At 34.8% G+C, this 19,643-nt stretch overlaps 3 protein-coding genes across 4 annotated transcripts; 2 read left to right on the top strand and 1 right to left on the bottom strand.

Moving 5' to 3' along the window:
- The first annotated feature begins 728 nt into the window (after positions 1-728).
- On the top strand, positions 729-3,793 carry LOC111893057 (PWWP domain-containing protein 5). Of its 2 annotated transcripts, none has more exons than XM_023889128.3 (2): positions 729-857; positions 974-3,793. In XM_023889128.3, the coding sequence occupies exons 1-2, from the start codon at positions 755-757 to the stop codon at positions 2,908-2,910; spliced, it is 2,040 nt and encodes a 679-aa protein (XP_023744896.1). In that variant the 5' UTR covers positions 729-754; the 3' UTR covers positions 2,911-3,793. The 2 variants fall into 2 exon arrangements, with proteins under 2 accessions (XP_023744896.1, XP_023744897.1); XM_023889129.3 differs by having other exon boundaries at positions 740-857; positions 1,040-3,793.
- Positions 3,498-4,847, bottom strand: LOC111893079 (40S ribosomal protein S23). Its single transcript, XM_023889155.2, has 4 exons — positions 4,709-4,847; positions 4,099-4,254; positions 3,900-4,026; positions 3,498-3,814 (listed from the first exon to the last, which is right to left on the bottom strand). Exons 1-4 carry the CDS (start codon positions 4,711-4,713, stop codon positions 3,674-3,676), a joined length of 429 nt encoding a protein of 142 aa, XP_023744923.1. The 5' UTR covers positions 4,714-4,847; the 3' UTR covers positions 3,498-3,673.
- A 12,638-nt stretch (positions 4,848-17,485) lies between these two features.
- LOC111893103 (zinc finger BED domain-containing protein RICESLEEPER 2-like) lies at positions 17,486-19,335 on the top strand. Its single transcript, XM_052764891.1, has 6 exons — positions 17,486-17,523; positions 17,611-18,081; positions 18,155-18,221; positions 18,324-19,094; positions 19,181-19,227; positions 19,314-19,335. Exons 1-6 carry the CDS (start codon positions 17,486-17,488, stop codon positions 19,333-19,335), a joined length of 1,416 nt encoding a protein of 471 aa, XP_052620851.1.
- The last annotated feature ends 308 nt before the right edge of the window (positions 19,336-19,643 follow it).

The raw sequence follows: 19,643 nt of genomic DNA, 5'->3' as shown, positions 1-19,643 counted from the left end.
TTTTTATGGTACAGAAGAAAGAGTAAGAGGTGTCGTTCTTTTATTAAATGGGGAGAATGGAGATATATGAGTATAAAATAGAAAAAAATATATATATTTTTACCTATATATATTTAAGGTGAGCCAACGTACCTTAAGTGGTGTCATACACCCCACTTACCAAATGGTTGCTCCACTAAACCGCCATTGTATGTGTCAAAAGGATAACTGGGTTACCCATTCGTTTTGTCTACAGTTATCAAATACAGTCGACAAAAAACAGTTTGTTCCCTTAAAAAGCAGGAAAAAGCCTTTAGAAACTGAAAGAATAAAATCAAAATACATAGTGGTGTCGCTTCGTCATTTTTCCTTTAATAAAATCAGATAACACTAGTTTCAACCCCTTTCTAAATCGCGTAAACACTTTGTTGGGAAAAACGAGTTTTTATTGCCTCTTTACAACTATGTCTTAGCTTTAACTTATTGCAAATTTATTAATATGCTTTTAAATTTTTAATACCCATCATGCACAAAAGCTCATAAACGTTTTTTGAAATAAGTTGTCATAATATTGTATTAATCTATTATTTCTCAATAAAAATTTTCAAACATATTTGATTAATTATTAGTTTATTACGAGATATCAATAAAAAAATTTATTTACGAAGCTGTTGAAATATCACTTTGAAATTAACCAACGGTATATTTAAAATAAAAATAAAAATAGTTAATCAAATACACTATTTAATTTTGTCCGAAAATAGTTTTGATTTAAATGCCATGTCCAAATGTCTCCACTGTTGATGTGGATGCAGCCCTACCCCTCTGTTACTCTCTCGATCTCTCAACGAAGATTTTCGCGCGTCGATTCACACCAGGTATGCTTAATCGCAACTGTTATCAGCTATTGACACACACTACTTGCAGGCTTTTTCTTATGATTGATTCGTTGATATGTTCGTTTTAGATTTATCGTTCATTTTATGATTTTTAGGTTATTGTCAATTAATGTCTACGAACCTTGATACTATTGAATCGAGTTCCGATGCTGTTGTTTCAGCTGAACTTCCGACTAACAGTCATGTCGCGTTAACTAACGAGGTTAACGTTGCGGTTGCTGTTGGGGATGAATTGTTAGAATCGAATACTGGAACCCTAACGACGAAACCGTCTTCTGATCATGATGGAGGTGGTACTGTTGCTCATGATTCGGTTAATGATTCTAGGGTTTCTCGAGACGAAAGAGAAAATGTTGAGAAAGTTCTAGATGAAAAGGCAGAAGAAGAAGTTAATCACGAGGAAAAGGAAGAAGAACAAGTTAATCATGAGGAAAAGGAAGAAGAAGAAGTTAATCACGAGGAAAAGGAAGAAGAACAAGTTAATCATGAGGAAAAGGAAGAAGAAGAAGAAGTTAATGATGAGGAAAAGGAAGGTGAGTATAAGGTCTCCGATCTGGTTTGGGCAAAGGTAAGGAATTATCCATGGTGGCCTGGACAGATATTTGATCCATCTTCTTCAACAGATGTAGCAAGGAAATACTCAAAGAAAAAAGGGTTTCTCATAGCATATTTTGGTGACCAAAGCTTTGCTTGGAATGAGAAGTCAAAAATCAAGCCATTTAGGAAGAATTTCTCAAAAATGGTGAACCAAAGTAACAGCACAAAGTTTCTTCATGCTGTTGATTGTGCTTTGGATGAAGCTTTGAGGCGAATCGAGTTTGGATTATCCTGTTCTTGCTTGTCCAAAGAGGTATATGAGAAAATCAAATCCCAAACATTTGTTAATGCTGGAATTAAGAAAGAAGATAGTAGAATCAATGGTGGTGATCGCTTTTCTACTGTTGCCACTTTCAAACCTGCTAATGTTGTTCAATCTGTGCAAGATTTAGCTAGAGAACAGTTTGATGGATTCAACAAATTGCAGGTTTTGTCACTTAATACTCAGTTATTCTCATACTATCGTTGGAAAGGGTATCATCAATTTTCTACACGCTATTTTTTAGATGGATTAGATGAGAAAGTAGAAGAGAATTGTTCTGAGATTCCTCTAATTGCAAAACCATCTTCTTCAGATGAAAAGGTTTCATCTAAAAAAAGGAAGTTGAAAGATAAGAAGATTGTTAAAGATGAAAAACAAAAACCAGCTTCTGTAAGCGAAGAAGAGAAAGTTTCTAAAAAAAGAAAGTTAAATGGTTCTGATAGTGTGAATTCACAGAAACATAAACACAAACGCATGCGTAATGGTAATGGTGATACTGATACGATCCCAAAAAAGAAACTGACAAAAGATGGTGGCAAAAAAAGTCGGAATGGAATTGCAGATAGAAAGCCATCAGCTCCAATTCCGATTCCAACACCAAAAAGACTCTTTGGGGTTGGTGACAGCATCTGTAGAATTGCTAAAAAACTATCATTGTCGCCTTTGATTCCCATTCCCAAGAAGGAATCCGAATCGGAATCCCAATTCCAGTCCCAGGTATCAAAGGATTCCGATTCCGCTTCCAATTCCAATTCCAATTCTGTTGATGAGAAGCGTGTTGACCAAACTCAGGAGTCAACAAAGTCTGATGATGTGTCAACCAAATCTGAGATAAGTGATTCAAGTTTGAAAACCACAAGCAAAGAGAAGTTTGCTGCACTGATTCTAAAGTTTACAAATTTGGATTCCATTCCATCGGTGACAAATCTGAATGAGATATTTAGGGTGTATGGGAGTTTGATGGAATCAGAGACTGAAGTGTTGAAGAAGAGTAGTTGTGCTAAAGTTGTGTTTGAGGAAAAAACAAATGCAGAAGCTGCTTTTAGTAGTGCTGGAAAGTTTGGTATTTTTGGACCTTCTCTTATTAGTTACAGACTTGATTATTCACCAACACCAAGGAAAATCTATACAAGAAAGGGAAAGAAAAAGAATGGAAAAGGCGATTCCGTTTGATGATTAATGTAATGTAATGTACTTTTAGCTACAAATTATATATAATTAGGTAGCCTTAAGGTTATAACATGAGAGAGGTTATGAACTAGTGTTTTTTTTTAAGTAACAAGTAATTGCTTCCTGTTGGATTTTGTATTTGCTAGTATGGATATGTTTAGTTTACTACTTGTTTGAATAGATGAAAATTGATTAGTTTTGTAAAAATATTGTTAAATTTATGTTGTTTGTTTTGTTAAAAAAAAAGGTCCTCGGGTAAACCCAAATCTGATGCTATATTTTCAAATAATGTTTCATATCTTGTTACAATATTTGAACATCTCAAGAACATTTTTCATTTCATTTTGGTTTTAGTTAAGGTTTTTAATTAAAATATTTTAAACATATCACAAACCTTTATTTGTTGTTTATCGATATTTTGTTAAAGAATTTGAAAAACTTTATTTTGTAAGTTAAGGTAAAGTGGGACTTTAATATTTTTATAAAATATATAAATTCTTTCTACTAAGATACGGATATTCAAAATTTCAAACAATTCATACACAAAAAAAAAGCAACAACACATTCACTAATAGAAAGCAGTATAAAAGTAGGCAAAAACAGTTATCTAAATAAATTGTGTTTACCAAAATCACATTACAAAACAAGAACAAATCGTCTGCCCTCTGCAAACACAAATCTAAAACCACAATTCCATTTGAACTCTTCAACAAACATATCAAAACTAAGACAAAAGTCACCAGTAAAACCTCCTCAGAAATATCACTTAAGATCTTGGCTTCTCCTTCTTCTCCTTGAAAAGAGCCAAAAGTGAAACACCAGAAACCTTCACCACCTTGAACCTAACTCCAGGAATATCTCCCACAGCATGTCCCTTACGTCCAAATCCAGCAATCAAAACTTCATCCTGTCAAACAAACAATCACAAATTATACACATCATGAAAGAATTCACACAAGTGTGAAATTGAAAGAACACAATTGGGTACGAACGTTTTCTTCAATGTAGTTCAAGCAACCATCATTGGGGACGAAAGCAGCAATCTTCTTTCCATTCTTGATGAGTTGAACTCTGGCACACTTTCGGATAGCAGAGTTAGGCTGCTTAGCTTCAATACCACTGTCAAAATGGAGAAAGTTTAGGTTTTGGAATTGAGAAATGAATACACGAATTTGAGGATTTAGGGTTTACATTTTCTCAAGGACGATGCCTTTAGCGTGAGAAGAACCAGCGAATGGTTTCTTCCATTCGTTACCAAGGTGAGACTTCTTGTATGATTTGTCAGCCCATCTTTGTCTGCGGCGATGTGACTTCAGCTTGCGTCCAGCTCCCATTCCATGTGTCTTTCTGCAAATTCAATCACTATGAGCAAACAACCTCACCATGAAAAAACCATATACAGTTATCAAATTGCTTAACTCCTTTTCGGATTTTGATCACATCGAATCATCGAAGAAGTATACTCATGTCAAGTTATGTATTCACAGTCCGCATATGTATATCAATATGAAATCTAAGCCGGTTTCCGACTTACTAGATCTAAACACTATTTCAAATCATAATAATAAACAAAAATAGCGAATTGTGATCTTCCAAATCTGTTTCGTACGTTGATTAAGCTAAAACAGTGTTTGATTCATGTATCCGGTTTAGTTATCAACGAAACTGTATCCAATGAGCAAATAACTACTGGAATCATGTATATGAACTCATATAATCCACGAATACAATTTTGACAAAAACAGAACACATTCAAGAGAAGAAGCAGAAGATAGATATGATCAAAGACGGTGGTGCTTACCCCATGTTTGCGAGATTTGAGTGAAACGCTGACGGCGCGTAGGTTCCGAGCGAGACCTTGAAGAAGAAGCGGCTGCCTTGTGATAAAAACCCTACTTCTTGTGACGAATGAAGCAGAGATCATGTTTTTATATGGGTGGGTCATGACTAATGACGATTGTGCGAAACAGAGTGGGCCAACCAATGACTCTTTTTTTGGGCCTTGTAATTGGGCCGAGCCGTTGTTATTTTAACAAAAATAATTAACAAAAACTAAATGTTTTTTACGGCCTATTAGAAAAAAGGAAAATAAGAAGAAGCAAAACGAAAAAAAAAAATCACTAAAAAAATCCTAACATATCATCTTCGAATGATTGAAAAAAATCTATCATGTCTATAATAACGCTTTTTAAACGGTAAACCCTTGATCGTCGATTAATTACCGATCGTGATTTAAAAAAAAAAAATCTAAGGTGGTGTTTGTTTTTTGTCCGCAGACCTTCTTAGCCTTTTCTGTCTGCGCGGCACAGACCACGTGTAGACATTAGTTTTCACAGACTGTTTGTTTTTTTGAAGACTGCAGACCTAAAAATGTCTGCGCGCCCTCTTCTTGGCGTATATGTGGACCAGAGTCTTCTAACATCTTCTAGCCTAAAAAAACACATATACTTTATTTCTTTTAGTTTTTTTTTAATTTATATTTATTCCAATTTTATTAGTGATAAACAATTTGAAAAAAAAAATTACAATACTTAAAAAAAAATTCGACGACACAAACATGATATTTTTGACAAATTTATAATTAAAAGTTTATTACAATAATGGTCGTTGAAGTTGTTTATATAAATATAAAAAAATAATAATATATTCTCATATTTTTTGTCCCAAATTTTATAAAATATCATTTAATAAAGCATCGTTAACTTCTTAGAAAAAATAATTATTGCACGTTTTTAATTGATTTAATTGAAAAAATCGAAGTTTTTTTTTCATTCATTTATATATCAAATTCTTTGATTCCTAATTACAATGTTTAGGCATAACTTTGCGACCAAAATTATTGGTTTTTATAAAATCTATACGTTAATTTGTACCATTTTTATTTTCAATTTTTATACAATAATACATAAAAGTCTATTTAGATGTGTTATTTATTTATAACAAAGTCATAAATATATTAAAAATCACTTTGTAGTTTAAAAAATCAGTTTATTTAGATTTTAGTTTATTTTAATAGTCTGCAGATGTTAAAAAAACAAACAGTCTTCTTTTTGCAGACTTCAGACGTTTGGTCCACCTCTTCTGCTGCAGATGTCTACAGATGTGATCCGCAGACTGCAGACATTTTGCCTAAAAAAAACAAACAACACCTAACATATTATCCTCTTATGTGTAAAAAAAAACATTATGTTGTTTTTTATACAATAAAACCATTATATTTTATGATTTTGTACAATAAAAACCCTTTTATGTTTTGGTTTTGTACAATAAAAAATTTTATTTCCACATTTATATAATATATTTCTTTGATAAATGATAATTGATAAATATTTCATTCATTCCATTAAAAAACAAGGGGGTTCAAATGCATAATTTCTCCACTGTTTTATGTTTTTCTTTTGAGATACCGTAACACACGATGGCTCTAAGGTATTTATTTAAGTTGGTTATTTATTTATTTTGATTCTGGGCCTCGAAGTCATCGGAGTTAACCATTTTTGGACTCAAGGTGTGCCGTACGCGGGGCGTACCACCTTATGTACGCTGGACGTACTAGTGAAAAGGGGACGCGGATGTCATGCACGTACGCTCGACATACATGTCCAGACCCCAAAACCCTGATATTTAGGGTTTGAACACTATTTAAAGAACATTATGTCCCAATGATCTTTCCCACCAGCCTCCCTCTAGTCCTTAAACAGCGTCCACAAAACCCTAACTCCATTATTGACTGTTGTTGAGCTTGGAAGGTATTTTTGAGTGTATCTTAAGTGTTTTGAAGGAAGGGATCATCTTGAAGCTTCATTGGAGGAGTGAGAACTTGAAGATCCAAAACATCATCATCATCATCATTTGGCACTCATTAAAGGTATAAAGCTTTGAACTTGTTGTATTATAGCTTAGATCTAGTTCTAGCTTGATTTTGGTTAACTTTTGGTCCCATGAATAAGTTTTGGTGGCTTGATGCTATACCAGAAGTTATGAGTTGCCCTCTTGACGTTTTTGAGACTTCTAAGCCTTAAAGTTAGCACCTTTGGGTTCGAAACCCACCCATGCATGAATTTGAGTCCATTTTATGGAAGTAGAGTGTTACATGTCGAGTTTGGGTCATTTGGGGCATGCAAAGCCACCAAGTCAAAGACTTTTATGGTTCTAGATGTTGAATACGACTCATATCTGTGATTAGGACCATTGCACTAAGGAATTAAGAGCTTAATAGAGAGATGGCTTAATGGGTAAGTACGTTGGGCGTACAAGCTCGTACACACAACGTACAAGCCATGCAGTGTGTACAGTTAACGTATAGCTGAGTACGCCAAGTGTACTCAGTGATTGGGCTTCACATTTTTTGGGCCTCAGATGGGCTACTTCTTTGGACATTATTGTTTTGGGCTTTATTACGCCATATGAAATTAGGATTTGGACTAAGGAAATTATTGAGCTTTAAGGTAAGGCCCATATGGAGGGTTTGGGCCCAATTTGGAAAATTGGGTCATAAGTGGGCCTTAGAGGAACAATTGGTTTTGGGATTTTTGGTTTGTGGATTTGGACCTTGGTATTGGATCAATTTAGGACAGGGGTAAAATGGTCATTTTACCCCAAATTGGATTATTGGATATAGTTTAGAACCCAAGTGTTAATTAGGTGTTATTTTGTACTGATAGCTTGAGGAGTCATCAGGATAGTAGCTTGTGATCTTCAGTGAGATTCAACACTCGATGTGAGTTTCCTCACAATGTATAGCGAGTCGAAGGCACCAATGCCGACTCATGATATGACCTGTTAGAATACTCGTTGTATGTGTGACACTAGTATTTGTATGTGCTTGTATGTTTCTGGGTGGGGCCCGATGATTATCATATATGTTAATGGTTGCTATAGGATTTATATGTGGGCAGGACCCATTATACGAGTTAGGGCATGGCCCTTTATGCGAGTTAGGGTGGGGACCGTTATACTCATTGGGGGCCCGTTATGCGAGTTAGGGTAGGGCCCGTTATACTCGTTAGGTGGGTCCCGATATATTCTATGTATGTTGGTATGCAGTATTTGGGGAACTCACTAAACTTTGTGCTTACAATTTTTAGTTTATGTTTCAGGTACTTCCGGTTCCAAGGGGAAGAGCTCGAGTTGACTGCATCGTACACATCTTATGGATTCTACTTGTGGGACACACTCTGATTTTTATGATGTTTGAAATACTTATTTTATCGGGTTGTATGAATAATGTTTTGGAATATTGTTTTCACTTAAATCAAAAATGAAATTTTTGGGTCATATTTTATGGATGTTATAGATACTACTTGGTTACTTAAAATTTATGAATCTTATCGTTGCGGTTACATACTATCCAATATGATATGTTTTAGAGAAGAAAAATACAGTTTGCTTTATTGATTCTTATTTTTGTTATGCGGTATGCTCGTCTTGTATCTTGTTGTCACTTGTGGTGTAAATTTCTTACTAAAAATTGGTATTGTATTATAATTTTGTATTATTTATTACTTGTACTTCATATATGGAATCAATGGCAATTCACCAATCATCATGGTATCATGGGTTTCCTAGGTAATCCATCTCCTACAATATTTCTCTTCACTCATTGGCTATTTTCTATATATTTTAAGGACCTTTTTTGTCATCATCTCCTTCTTTCACCATTATGAGTTTGTTATCATTGTGCCTTATGAGGCACACTTTCATTCCATGATGCATATCTTGTGTTACATATATGGTACTCTTGATCATGGTCTCCAACTTCATATATCCTCCACGACAAGTCTGACTATTTATTTTTATGTCGATTGAAGGGTTGCCCAGTGACTCGTTATTTCACATCTGGGAACTTTATCTTTCTATCCAATGTCAAAGATGAATAACATATGATGGTAATGCAGTCGTTAGAACATCCTGGGTTTGTAATATCCTCTATGAACTCCATTGCCCTAACAACAAGGTCATCGATTTCTATTGTGATAACTTCAATGTTGTATACTTGAAATTGATTTGTATGCAACATTAATGTAGGAAGCACATGAAGACTGGCATTTGCTTTGTTCAATATCAAGTAGTCTTACGGTTAGTCTTTGTTCAAGACCAAATAGTCATGGGTTCAAGTCTTTTTGGAGACATAGATGATATTTAAGAATAAGTTAGTTAGTTTTTCATTTAAAAAAATTGTATTATTTATAACATGCAATTCATTTTTGGAATAAAAAAAAAAGTTTACCAATTATATTTTCTGAAGAGAAGAGCGTATGACATAAAAGGGAAGATAATTAATTATTGTACAAAATGAGAACATAAAAAAGTTTTATCATACAAAATTATAAAATAAAATGGTTTTATTATATAAAAAATAATATAATGGTTTTTTTGTACATATCAGGATAACATGTTGAGTTTTTTCTGATGTTATGAATGATAGGTAATTGGATTTCAAGGGTTTTGCCAGTTACGAAACATTATTGTAGGCATGATCAATAAATAAAATGATTTTATTGTACATAAAATAACATAATAGTTTTATTTCGAGCATTTAAGGATAGAATGTTGGGGCTTTCTAGGATTTTCCTAAAAATAAATCGTGACACAATGTGTCATGATAAATATTGATCATCCTTAGCACGTGCCACACTTCACAACGTCGGAGTCGCTTTGACATTATGACATGTTTTTTAGAACACTGGTTTTAGGAGTATTCAAAAAAGTCTGATTTATCTTTCAAATTGGTTTGGTTTTTAACAGGAATTTATTAAAAAATATGTTAAGCGATTCTAATATAATTTTATGAGTTTCTTATGGCTTTTCATCAACCTGATTAATAAATTGGTTTCAACTATTCGATCGTAGCATGGTTTTTAAAATCTATATTGTGAATCGGTTAAAACCGATTTTGGGTCAAATTTAGATCCAAATCAGATAATTGGTTTTGTCGTGTAGATCCCCTAATCTAATAAATAAAACCATTTTCGCCACGTGGCAGTCAATTAGCCCACCCAAAGTGAATTTTCCCGCTCATAATTTTTATGTGAAGTTCCAAAAATGCCCCCTTTTTGCCTCTTAAAACCACATCATCTCCTAAATTCCAAGGATTATCGAAATGAATCCTTTCCAAAGTTATTTATCAATCGCCAATTTCTAAGACCCGCTCATCTCAAATGCCTTCATTATAGGAATTGATTGTATTTCCAAATGAATTCATTAGGGTTACTTTTTCTTTTTCTTCGATATCAATCATTTATACTCAATCTCCATCCGGTTTCAGTTGGATCGCCACTTTTTCTTCAACCTCTTTCTAAACCGGAGACGTGAAATCTATATACTTTCATTTATGAAATATATCTCTTCCTCCCTCAGATTATATTCCTCACGGTGCTTTAAATCTGGTATTGATTATCTTTCTAGTTTTCTGCCATATTTTCTATCTGATCCCTTGATTTTTGAGATTGAAATTTTGAAATTTGAATTCTCTTTAACCTCAGTTGAATTTAAGAATCGGGGATGTAATTATATCCAAATTTGAAATCGGTGGACTAGGGCTTCTTTCCACGTCATATATACCTTGATCGCTTCTTCCAATTTGTTGCATATACAACTTCAATCAAATGTGTGGTTTTTGTTAACCAGTAAACACATTTAATTTTGTTTTCTTGATTTATAAGTATGCATTTTTTTATTTGATGGCATTATTTCGACAAATAAAGATGTTGGTTGAACTCTTTCAAATCGGAATAGAGATGACAGAGAAATTAATTGGAAGTACTACATGATGATGCATGCCATCTTTTCTTTGTCAGCCTTTTCCCTCATGAACTCTTTCAAATCACTGTAAGAAAATAAAATGCTTTCTCTTTTTGTTATCTGCACATATGTAATACGTCAATTCATTACAAAAGCTCTCTTCTACTTACTTATTTCTGACTTCAGATGAATCAAAGGTTTAAATTGTATTGATGAAAAAATCTATTCACCATGTGGCTGCTAAGTGAAACCTTGAGATAAATCATTGTTTGAACTTGGTAATTCAGTTAGGTATCAATTAATATCAGCAATGGTGAATATTATAAAACTTTTATTTATTCTTAAAGACTATGCAAAAAGCAGGACTTTATGCTCATCTTCGAATTGGACCTTATATTTGTGCCAAATGGATTTTGAGGTATGTTTTTTTTAATATTTTACATAGTTTCCTTTCTTAGATTGGTAATTCTTTTTCCTTTAACAAATACTATTTATGTGAAATTTTTACAAGGGACATTTTGTGTTTTAATCTTACGAAGGATTACCATTTTGGGTGAAGTATGCTCCTCAGATGTGTTGAAAGGTATAAGCTAGACAAGGGTAATCTGGTCAAGTACATATCAATTAAGTAGTATTTAATAGGTTTTATTGTTAGACTGTGAACATTGCCTTTGTTGAATCGATATATTCACTAGTACAAAAATGACCTACGGTCACACTTTCCGAAAAACGGCCTGTGACACTTTTTCTTAAAAGTGTGGCCAAAGGTCACTAAAAAAATTTAGAAACTGTTTTTGGATATATTTAAATTAGTTTGTGTGACCATTATATAGACAATCAAAACTTTAACCACACTTAATTATATCAAATGTGACAAATATTAGTCACACTCGAACATTGAGGCCATAGGTCACAATCAGCCACATGTATCGATTAAGATTGTCATACTTTTTTTATGAGAGACAGTAAATAAAAATATCGTCACATGAGTTAGTTCTTTGTGTGTCTATAGCCTGGTGCCTTTTTAGCCACATAACATACAACGTAGCTAAAAGGTGAACATATGGTCACACTAAATATTTGTGTGTCCATAGGGCGGTTCTGTACTAGTCGTAGTTAGTTAACGCAAGAAAATAAAAGAAGTTAGTATTGGTTACTTATGGTCATGTACCTTTTATTATGTGTGTTAAAATATTATGAATTGGCTTTAAGAATAAACAAATATTGTGTGTGTAGGTAGCATTTAGTTACGATTACAACTATTATATGTGTCTATATGTAAATATATAGTTATAAAAGAACAATAATGTCTTATCGTTATAATTAGGGGTCGTTCATTGAATATGTTACTTATGGTCATGTACCTTTTATTTTGTGTGTCAAAATATTATGAATTGGCTTTAAAAAGAACCAAATAGTGTGTGTGTAGGTAGCATTTAGATTACGACTATTATATGTGTCTATATGTAAATATAGTTATAAAAGAACAATAATATTGTATTGAATAAGAGCTATAAGAAAGGACCAAATTGCCCTTTTGTCATCTATTCTTTTAATTGCACCATATCATACACCATTAAAAATGAAAAGAATACAACTTATTTTAACAGAATAGTATGATAAATAAATGAAATGAATACAACTTAATTGTTTTAACATTGCATAACGAAAGTACATTGCTATAACATGCAGTTTATGTTATAACATGTCATCCACCATATACTAGTGACTTACTAAAGACAAGAAAACAAGTTACTTTTAGTGATTTATGATCATGTGTATTTTATTGTGTGTGTCAAAATATGTTACATTGACTTAAAAAAACAATTATTGTGAGTGTAAGATGCATTTGGTTATGGTAATGTTGACCAACATGTTTTCAGAATAAGGACCTTTTGTGACTTATAAGGACGATTTCTGCAAAAACAAGAAAAAAGAATTAATACCAATGTACTTTGTAAGTACATGGCTAAAAACTGCTAAAATTGTTGGTTAAAAAAGATAATCTGATCAGTTGCAAAAATAAGGGAAAAAAGTTAATTTATAGTAATGTACTTTGCAAGTACATTGCTAAAAGCTGTTAAATTGTTGGTTAAAAAGATGATCTGATGAGTTGCAAAAATAAGGAAAAAAAGTTAATTTCTATCAATGTACTTACAAAGTATGTTGCTAAAAATGTAAAACTTGTTGTTGAAAAAGGCGACGTCTTATATTGTAGATGTTTACCTTCCGTCTTTATTGCATCTTTATATAACTATATCCTTTTATAGGATAAACAAGTAGATAATTTCATGTAATTTGCCAATTATCAAAAGTAAAAAAACCAATACAAACAAGTTTGTTAAACAAATCATTCGCATCAAAAGTCAAAAGTAAACCTCCACTATTACACTTTTGCTAACTATTTTGGGTTCAAACCTGCCTTTTGGCCGATCTTTATAGCTTCAAGGGAGGTACCTTGTTTGTTAAACATAAATACACAAATTGATTGCATAATCGGGGAAATTGCATAATTAACAATAAAAATCATGAATTATCTTCTATTAATCACAATACAAAGTTACTAAAACTACGAAAATACATTGCACAAACTAGCCAAAATTGGTCATTTAATGCCTTCTTCATGTAGAGTTACAATGTCCAATTCTTTACCATCTAAACTGTGAACAAGTGTTCTTGAAACTTCATTGACTCTTCAGATTTTTTGAGGACAGACCACAAAAAGCATCAACTTTACACCATTTTGAGTCGGATGACATTATTTGGATTGAATAAATCAAAGCTATATAAATAAAATTGCATTATGAACAACCACTTCAGAAAAAACAAACAATTTATACCTAGTTTGTTCCTAAAAAACCCATTTCCTTTATTGAGATTTTCAGAAACAGACATCCTCCTTTAAAGTAATTGCTGGGAATTTTTCTTAAGGCTTGAAAGGAAGGGTATTTTCAGAATTTTTACAAAATTAGATGTTTGGATTAAAAAGAAGCGTGCGCTTCTTCTTTGTGTTCGCTAAACCAAAACAGATCCCCACACACACAATTGATATGTGTGTACTTGTGTATTAATCAATGGGAAAGAAAAAGAGAGATACCACCGTCTCTCTCCATTAACATCTATATGTGTATGTGTTGTGATTTAGAGGCTGGTAGAGGGGGAAATCATAGGAAGATCGATTTGGGAGGCAGTGAATCGTCAAGGGTTGATGTGTGCATGTGTTGCGATGCAAAAGTAATCCACTACCCATGTAACACCCAAGATCAGAAAGGCCATGAAAGGAAAGAAAACCCTAAGTCAAAGAGTCAACTCGTCGAGTCCAGGGAGGAACTCGACGAGTCGGAGCGAGATCCGTGTTGCGGCTTAAGTGACTGACTTGACGAGTCGGGGAGACTGACTCGGCGAGTCTGGTCTGGGTTGAGAAAGCCCTAATTCCGAGACTTGTACCCTATTTAAGCATCTCATTCTCTTTCTATCAGCCTCATTTGTAGCCCCCATTGTCCAGAAGCTATTCCACGAAACCCTAGTGCTCTCTTTGAGTGTGTGAGCCATTGTTGAAGATTTGGAGTGTTCTTGAAGCCTAGAAGGACAAGAAGGAGTTGAGGGTTCAAGAGGAAGGTTGTGGATCCATAAGATTCATCTCTTTAGCTGCTCATTTTGGTAATCAAGTTCCTTCCTTGCCTTGTTAATTGTTGGATCATTTCATGTCCCTCTTTACGAGATTTTGGACCAAGTATGATACATTTTGGGTTTGGACGTCCCCAAGCTGAATCCCTTCAGATCCAGTTGTGTCTTGGCACAGAGAGTCATAAAGTATCAGCCTTGAGAGTGTAGGTGATGTATGGTTGTCTTAAACCCTAGTTTGTGGTGTGTTTAGCCTAGATCTCCTTAGCTACACGTAAAGGTTTCAACTTTACGTGGGGAATGGGCTTTGGGAAAGTGGATGTACAGTTTGGAGTCCCTGCATTACTCAAAAGCCTCTGAATGTATGAAGGACTGAATAGACTCGGCGAGTCCTTCGAGTGGACTCGACGAGTAGTATGAAGATTAGGAGGAACTCGACGAGTTGGATGAACAACTCGGCGAGTCTGTTGAAGTTTGCTTTAGACTCGGTGAGTCTGTTCTTAGACTCAGCGAGTCAAGTCACGAAACCCCAAACCCTTCGAGTTAAGACTCGAATCAGTGAGTCGAGTGGAGACTCAGTGAGTTGGACAGGACAGGACTCGGAAATCGGTGGACTCGGCGAGTCATGGGCTGACTCGTTAAGTCGAGTCGCGAGTAGAAGGACTCTGAGCGTGTGAACTCGACGAGTCAGTAGGCAGACTCGGCAAGTAGGGTTGACCTGGAAGGTTGACCTTGACCAGGACTTTGACTTTGACCAGAGTTGACTTAGTTGACTTTCAGAGGACAGTTAGACTAAGTGTTATATTAATGTTGGTAGCTCGGGGAGCTAGTGGAGCCGCAGTTCAGAGAGTTGTCGGGCAGTAGCCAGAGGGGTATCAGCAAGTTCAGCAAGTGCAGGTGAGTTTCCCTTTGTGTGAATGGGTCTAACGCCACAATACCGGCCCATGTAGATATGAGTAGGAAGACCTAGGGGTTAGCCCTAGGCACTGTATGCCAGTATGATATTTAGGACCAAGGTCCATTGATAGCGGGCGGGTGCCCAAGGAATGGTTTGCATGATAGAGTATACTTGTTGTCTGTGTGATGCTTGTATGTGCCTGGTAGGGAGGTGAGTGTGGGCGAGGTCCCGTATCTCACCAATAGCAGAGTGTGGATGGTGTTCCACATCTCATTAGCAGCAGAACAGGGGCGAGGCCCAACTTAGGGAAAGAGTGAGTGTGGGCTGGGCCCGTATCTCACTATCAATAGGAGCGTGGATGGGGTTCCGTGACTCATCAGTAGCAGGTAGGGGTGTAAGTGAGCCGAGCTACTCGTGAGCTACTCGGAATCGACTCGTTAAAAATTCGACTCGAACTCGATTTAAACGAGCCTGAGCCGAGCCTGAGCTTTATTCAGGGCTCATTTATTAAACGAGCTCGAGTCCGAGCTTTTAAACCGAGCTCGACTAGGGCTCGCGAGCTTAAACGAGCCTATATAAATTATAATATAAATATATTTTTCACTCCTTATATTATATATTTATATTATTAATAATATGTTTCCTTAATTTCTTTAATCTTTATATGAATTGAAAGCAAACCAACCGCCTTTGCCGACATTCCCCTTACTCCACACACGCATACGGCATATACCCTACGACTACGAGCCTACGACGGTCGAACATGCCATCACCCATTTACCATCTAGGGCGACGATAATTAATCCATGATTTCCAATTGACGATCGATTGTAAGTACGTAACAATTGATTTCCGAATCCAGTGGATGTATCAATTGACTGATTGAGTATACGACGGTCTGCGGTCGACGTTGCCCTCCCGAATCCATCTCGTTCTCAACAGACAACACTCAACAACCAAGAGGTATTAATAATATTTCATTCCATCGCAGTTTATATTGAATCGATTGGTATCAGTAATGTGATTGAATGAATCGATTGTAAGCACTAAGCAAATAACCTGTTTGTCAATTTTTGTAATTAAAATCGGCACTCCTCAAATCAAAAGGTACCTGTTTGTAAGCAGTTTATATTAAAATCGGCACTCCTCAAATTGATTGGTATTAGTAAAATCGGCACTCCATTGATTGGTATTAGTAAAATCGGCACTCCACAAATTGATTGGTATCAGTAATGTAATTAAAATTGGCACTCCTCAAAAGTTCATATACTTAGTTTTCTTTTCTTTTCTTAACTGTAAGATGCTCATATAATCATATTAATTCACTTGTTTGGAAATTGCAACGTGATCACATGTTGGATGTTTTCAATTCACATTTTTGACCCTAATGTTTGACCAAATGCTAGAAAATGACACACATATTTTTCAAATCACATTGAGTTATTTACTTTTGCATAAATATTATGTGTACTTGTTGGTGTTCATGGTGTTCCAGTGAGTTGTTTATTGTTGCATAAATATTATTTCAAATTGATGCATCTATGATTTGTATTGTTTTCTTATGAAGATTCAATGGATGATGGAGGGTCTACAACAAACCTATTAAGTCCAAACAAAGGAATGGGGGTTGTAACAGGTGTTGGGATTGATAATCCGTCATCACAATCAGTACATGGTATGGATCACACAACCACTCCAAATGAAGAAACAACTAGTCAAATCCCTAATGAAAATGAAAGTGTGAGAGAAAAAAATAACGAAACCGATGAAGATGAAGTACAATTAACGAGAAAACGGAAAAAAACATCAAAAGTATGGGACGACTTTGTTGTAGTTACACTCCGGGATGGTAAGAAAAAAGCCGAATGCAAACATTGTGAGTCAAGGTTGGCTATTACTGGTTCAGGTCCTACATCATCATATAAAAGACACCTAAACAGCTGCATCCCCCATAAACAATCGCTAAAAAACCAACAAATACTAAATTTTCAACCTAGTGGGTGTGATGTGGATTTTGTGCCACCATTGATCGGACCGGATACAAAATATGATGAAAACAAGATGAGGGAGGCCATAGCTAATTGGATACTAAGTACTGAGCAACCGTTTGCTACTGTGGAAGATGTAATGTTTGTGAAAATGATGAAGACAGCTACTCCATTGTTTGAGAAATTAAGCAGAGTTACAATTACGTAAGACTGTTTTAAGGTATACGAGCATGAGAAGAAAAGGTTGAAAGCCCTTACAAAAGCTGCCTCTAAAATCAGTTTAACAACTGATTGTTGGAAGTCCTCGCATCAGAAAATTGAGTATATGGTTATTACTGCACATTTTGTAGATCATAATTGGAGGTTTAACAACTTGCTCAATTTTAATATTTAATTATTTATCTTTTTATTTCTATCATATTTTAATTATATCTCAACGTTTTTCTACAGATTACAGAAACGTGTATTAAGTTTTGTACATGTTCCTCCTCCTCGTACTGCGGTTGATATTGCCGATGGTATTTACAAGTGTTTGCAAGAGTGGGAAATTAAAGATAAGATTTTCACCATCTCAGTTGACAACGCAGCTTATAATGACAAAGCTTTAAGAAGATTGAAAGAAACTTTTTCGCGTGTAAGAAAACTTTCATGTGGTGGTAGATTGTTTCATATACGATGTTGCGCACACATATTGAATCTTCTAGTGAAAGATGGTCTTGCAATAATTGATCATATCATCGGTGATGTTCGTGAGGGTATAAAGTATATTAACAATTCGGAGGGTAGACGTCTAAATTTTTCAAAGGCTGCACATCAAATGCAAATACGTGATCGGAAGTTAATGCTTGATGTTCCAACACGATGGAATTCAACCTATGATATGTTGTGCATGGCTTTAAAGTTCAAAGATGCTTTCCCAAGGTATACTCAAATATACCTTAAAGTTTTTAACACATGTTCATATTCACTAACACTTTAATTGTGGTTTTCTCAGGTATGCAGAGTATGAACCACATTTTCATCACTTGCCAACTGACGAAGATTGGGAAAATGTTCAAAGCGTATGTTTAATTTTGAAGGTTTTTAAGGTTTGTGTTTAATATGCATAATATTTTATTAATAAATGATTTTCTTTGTTGACTAAATCCAACGATTATGCTTAGGTGTGCACGAATATCATCTCGGGCAGTGATTATCCTACTGCTAATTTATATCTAATTGAAGTGTTTAGAGTGAAGCAAACTCTTGATAAAGGTTCATTATCTACAAACGATTTTATTCGTGATATGGTGAAGAAAATGAAGGAAAAGTTTGACAAGTATTGGGGTGAGTGTCACCTTGTAATGGCAATAGCTTCTGTGTTAGATCCACGGTTCAAGATGAAGTTGGTTGAATTTTGCTTTCCAACACTTTATCAAAATTCAGACGAGAACATTAAAGAAGTGAAGAATGCACTTTATGAAATGTATTCGGAGTATTTAGAGATGCATGACACATTAGTTAGGGAATCTGCAACACATGGAAGCGAACATGAAAGAAATGTTTTAGGGTTGAATGAAGGTACATCACTTGGATCTGGATGGGAGGCATTTGGAGAGTTCATAAAGACTGCAGATTTGGAGAGACCAGAAAAGTCAGAGCTTGATATGTATTTAGAAGAAGGTGTTTATAGGGAGAAAGGACAAACAGGAATGGAATCATTTAATGCTTTAGAGTGGTGGAATGTGCACAAGTTAAAGTACCGTGTTTTATCATTGATGGCTAGAGATGTACTTGCAATCCCAATTTCTACGGTTGCATCTGAAGCAACTTTTAGTGCCGGCGGTAGAGTTATTGATCCATATCGAGCTTCATTGGGGTCCGACACGGTACAAATGTTGATTTGCGGAGGAGATTGGATTAGGCAAGTTCATGGAGTCAAGAAAAAATTAAAGGTATATTTGAAAAAAAAATCAAAACCACATTATAATTGTTATTTTAATAGTTTAAATTATTAATTGTCAACCTTTTTATTTTGTAGAAGGAGGAGTTTCCTATTGAGGTTTTACTGCCTGAGGTGAACACAAAGTAATTGAAGGTAATTAGATGTGTTAAACAACAAATTCTTAATCTGAAAAATATTTTAAAAAATGATTCCTTTGTACATTTTGCAGGTTTTGTGTATCTGAGGAGTGAAGTTGCATAAAGGAAGATTTTTCTATTTCTAGTCGTTCAATAATTAGGAGTTTAACTACTATTTTTGTAATTTGAGCTTTTACTCTTTATGTTCTTTTATTTGGTTATATTTTAGACATTAAATCAATGCAAATGGAGAATCTATGAATGTCTGTTTTGAAGTTAGAATTTGGATTATTCCCTTGAATATATGATAATAAATTAAACGAGCCCAAAAACCATAAACGAGCTCGAGTCGAGCCTAAGCTCATTTAGGCTCGCATGACAAATTAAACGAGTCGAGCCCGAGCCGAGCTCGAGCTTCTTAT

The sequence above is a fragment of the Lactuca sativa genome, chromosome 6 (assembly GCF_002870075.4).
Source record: "Lactuca sativa cultivar Salinas chromosome 6, Lsat_Salinas_v11, whole genome shotgun sequence".
NCBI classification, from domain to species: domain Eukaryota; kingdom Viridiplantae; phylum Streptophyta; class Magnoliopsida; order Asterales; family Asteraceae; genus Lactuca; species Lactuca sativa.
Note: the sequence above shows the minus strand (reverse complement) of the source record. Positions and strands in the feature narration are given on the sequence as shown.

Excerpts from the sequence above, each read along its gene's own strand:
- LOC111893057 (XM_023889128.3), top strand. The coding sequence starts at position 755 with ATGCCATGTCCAAATGTCTCCACTGTTGATGTGGATGCAGCCCTACCC. Across the intron at positions 858-973 it reads CGCGCGTCGATTCACACCAG|GTTATTGTCAATTAATGTCT; the intron begins GTATGCTTAATC and ends TATGATTTTTAG.
- LOC111893079 (XM_023889155.2), bottom strand. Across the intron at positions 4,027-4,098 it reads GGCATCGTCCTTGAGAAAAT|TGGTATTGAAGCTAAGCAGC; the intron begins GTAAACCCTAAA and ends CCATTTTGACAG. Across the intron at positions 3,815-3,899 it reads TGAACTACATTGAAGAAAAC|GATGAAGTTTTGATTGCTGG; the intron begins GTTCGTACCCAA and ends TTTGTTTGACAG.
- LOC111893103 (XM_052764891.1), top strand. The coding sequence starts at position 17,486 with ATGGTTATTACTGCACATTTTGTAGATCATAATTGGAG. Across the intron at positions 17,524-17,610 it reads TTTGTAGATCATAATTGGAG|ATTACAGAAACGTGTATTAA; the intron begins GTTTAACAACTT and ends GTTTTTCTACAG. Across the intron at positions 19,228-19,313 it reads CTGCCTGAGGTGAACACAAA|GTTTTGTGTATCTGAGGAGT; the intron begins GTAATTGAAGGT and ends TACATTTTGCAG.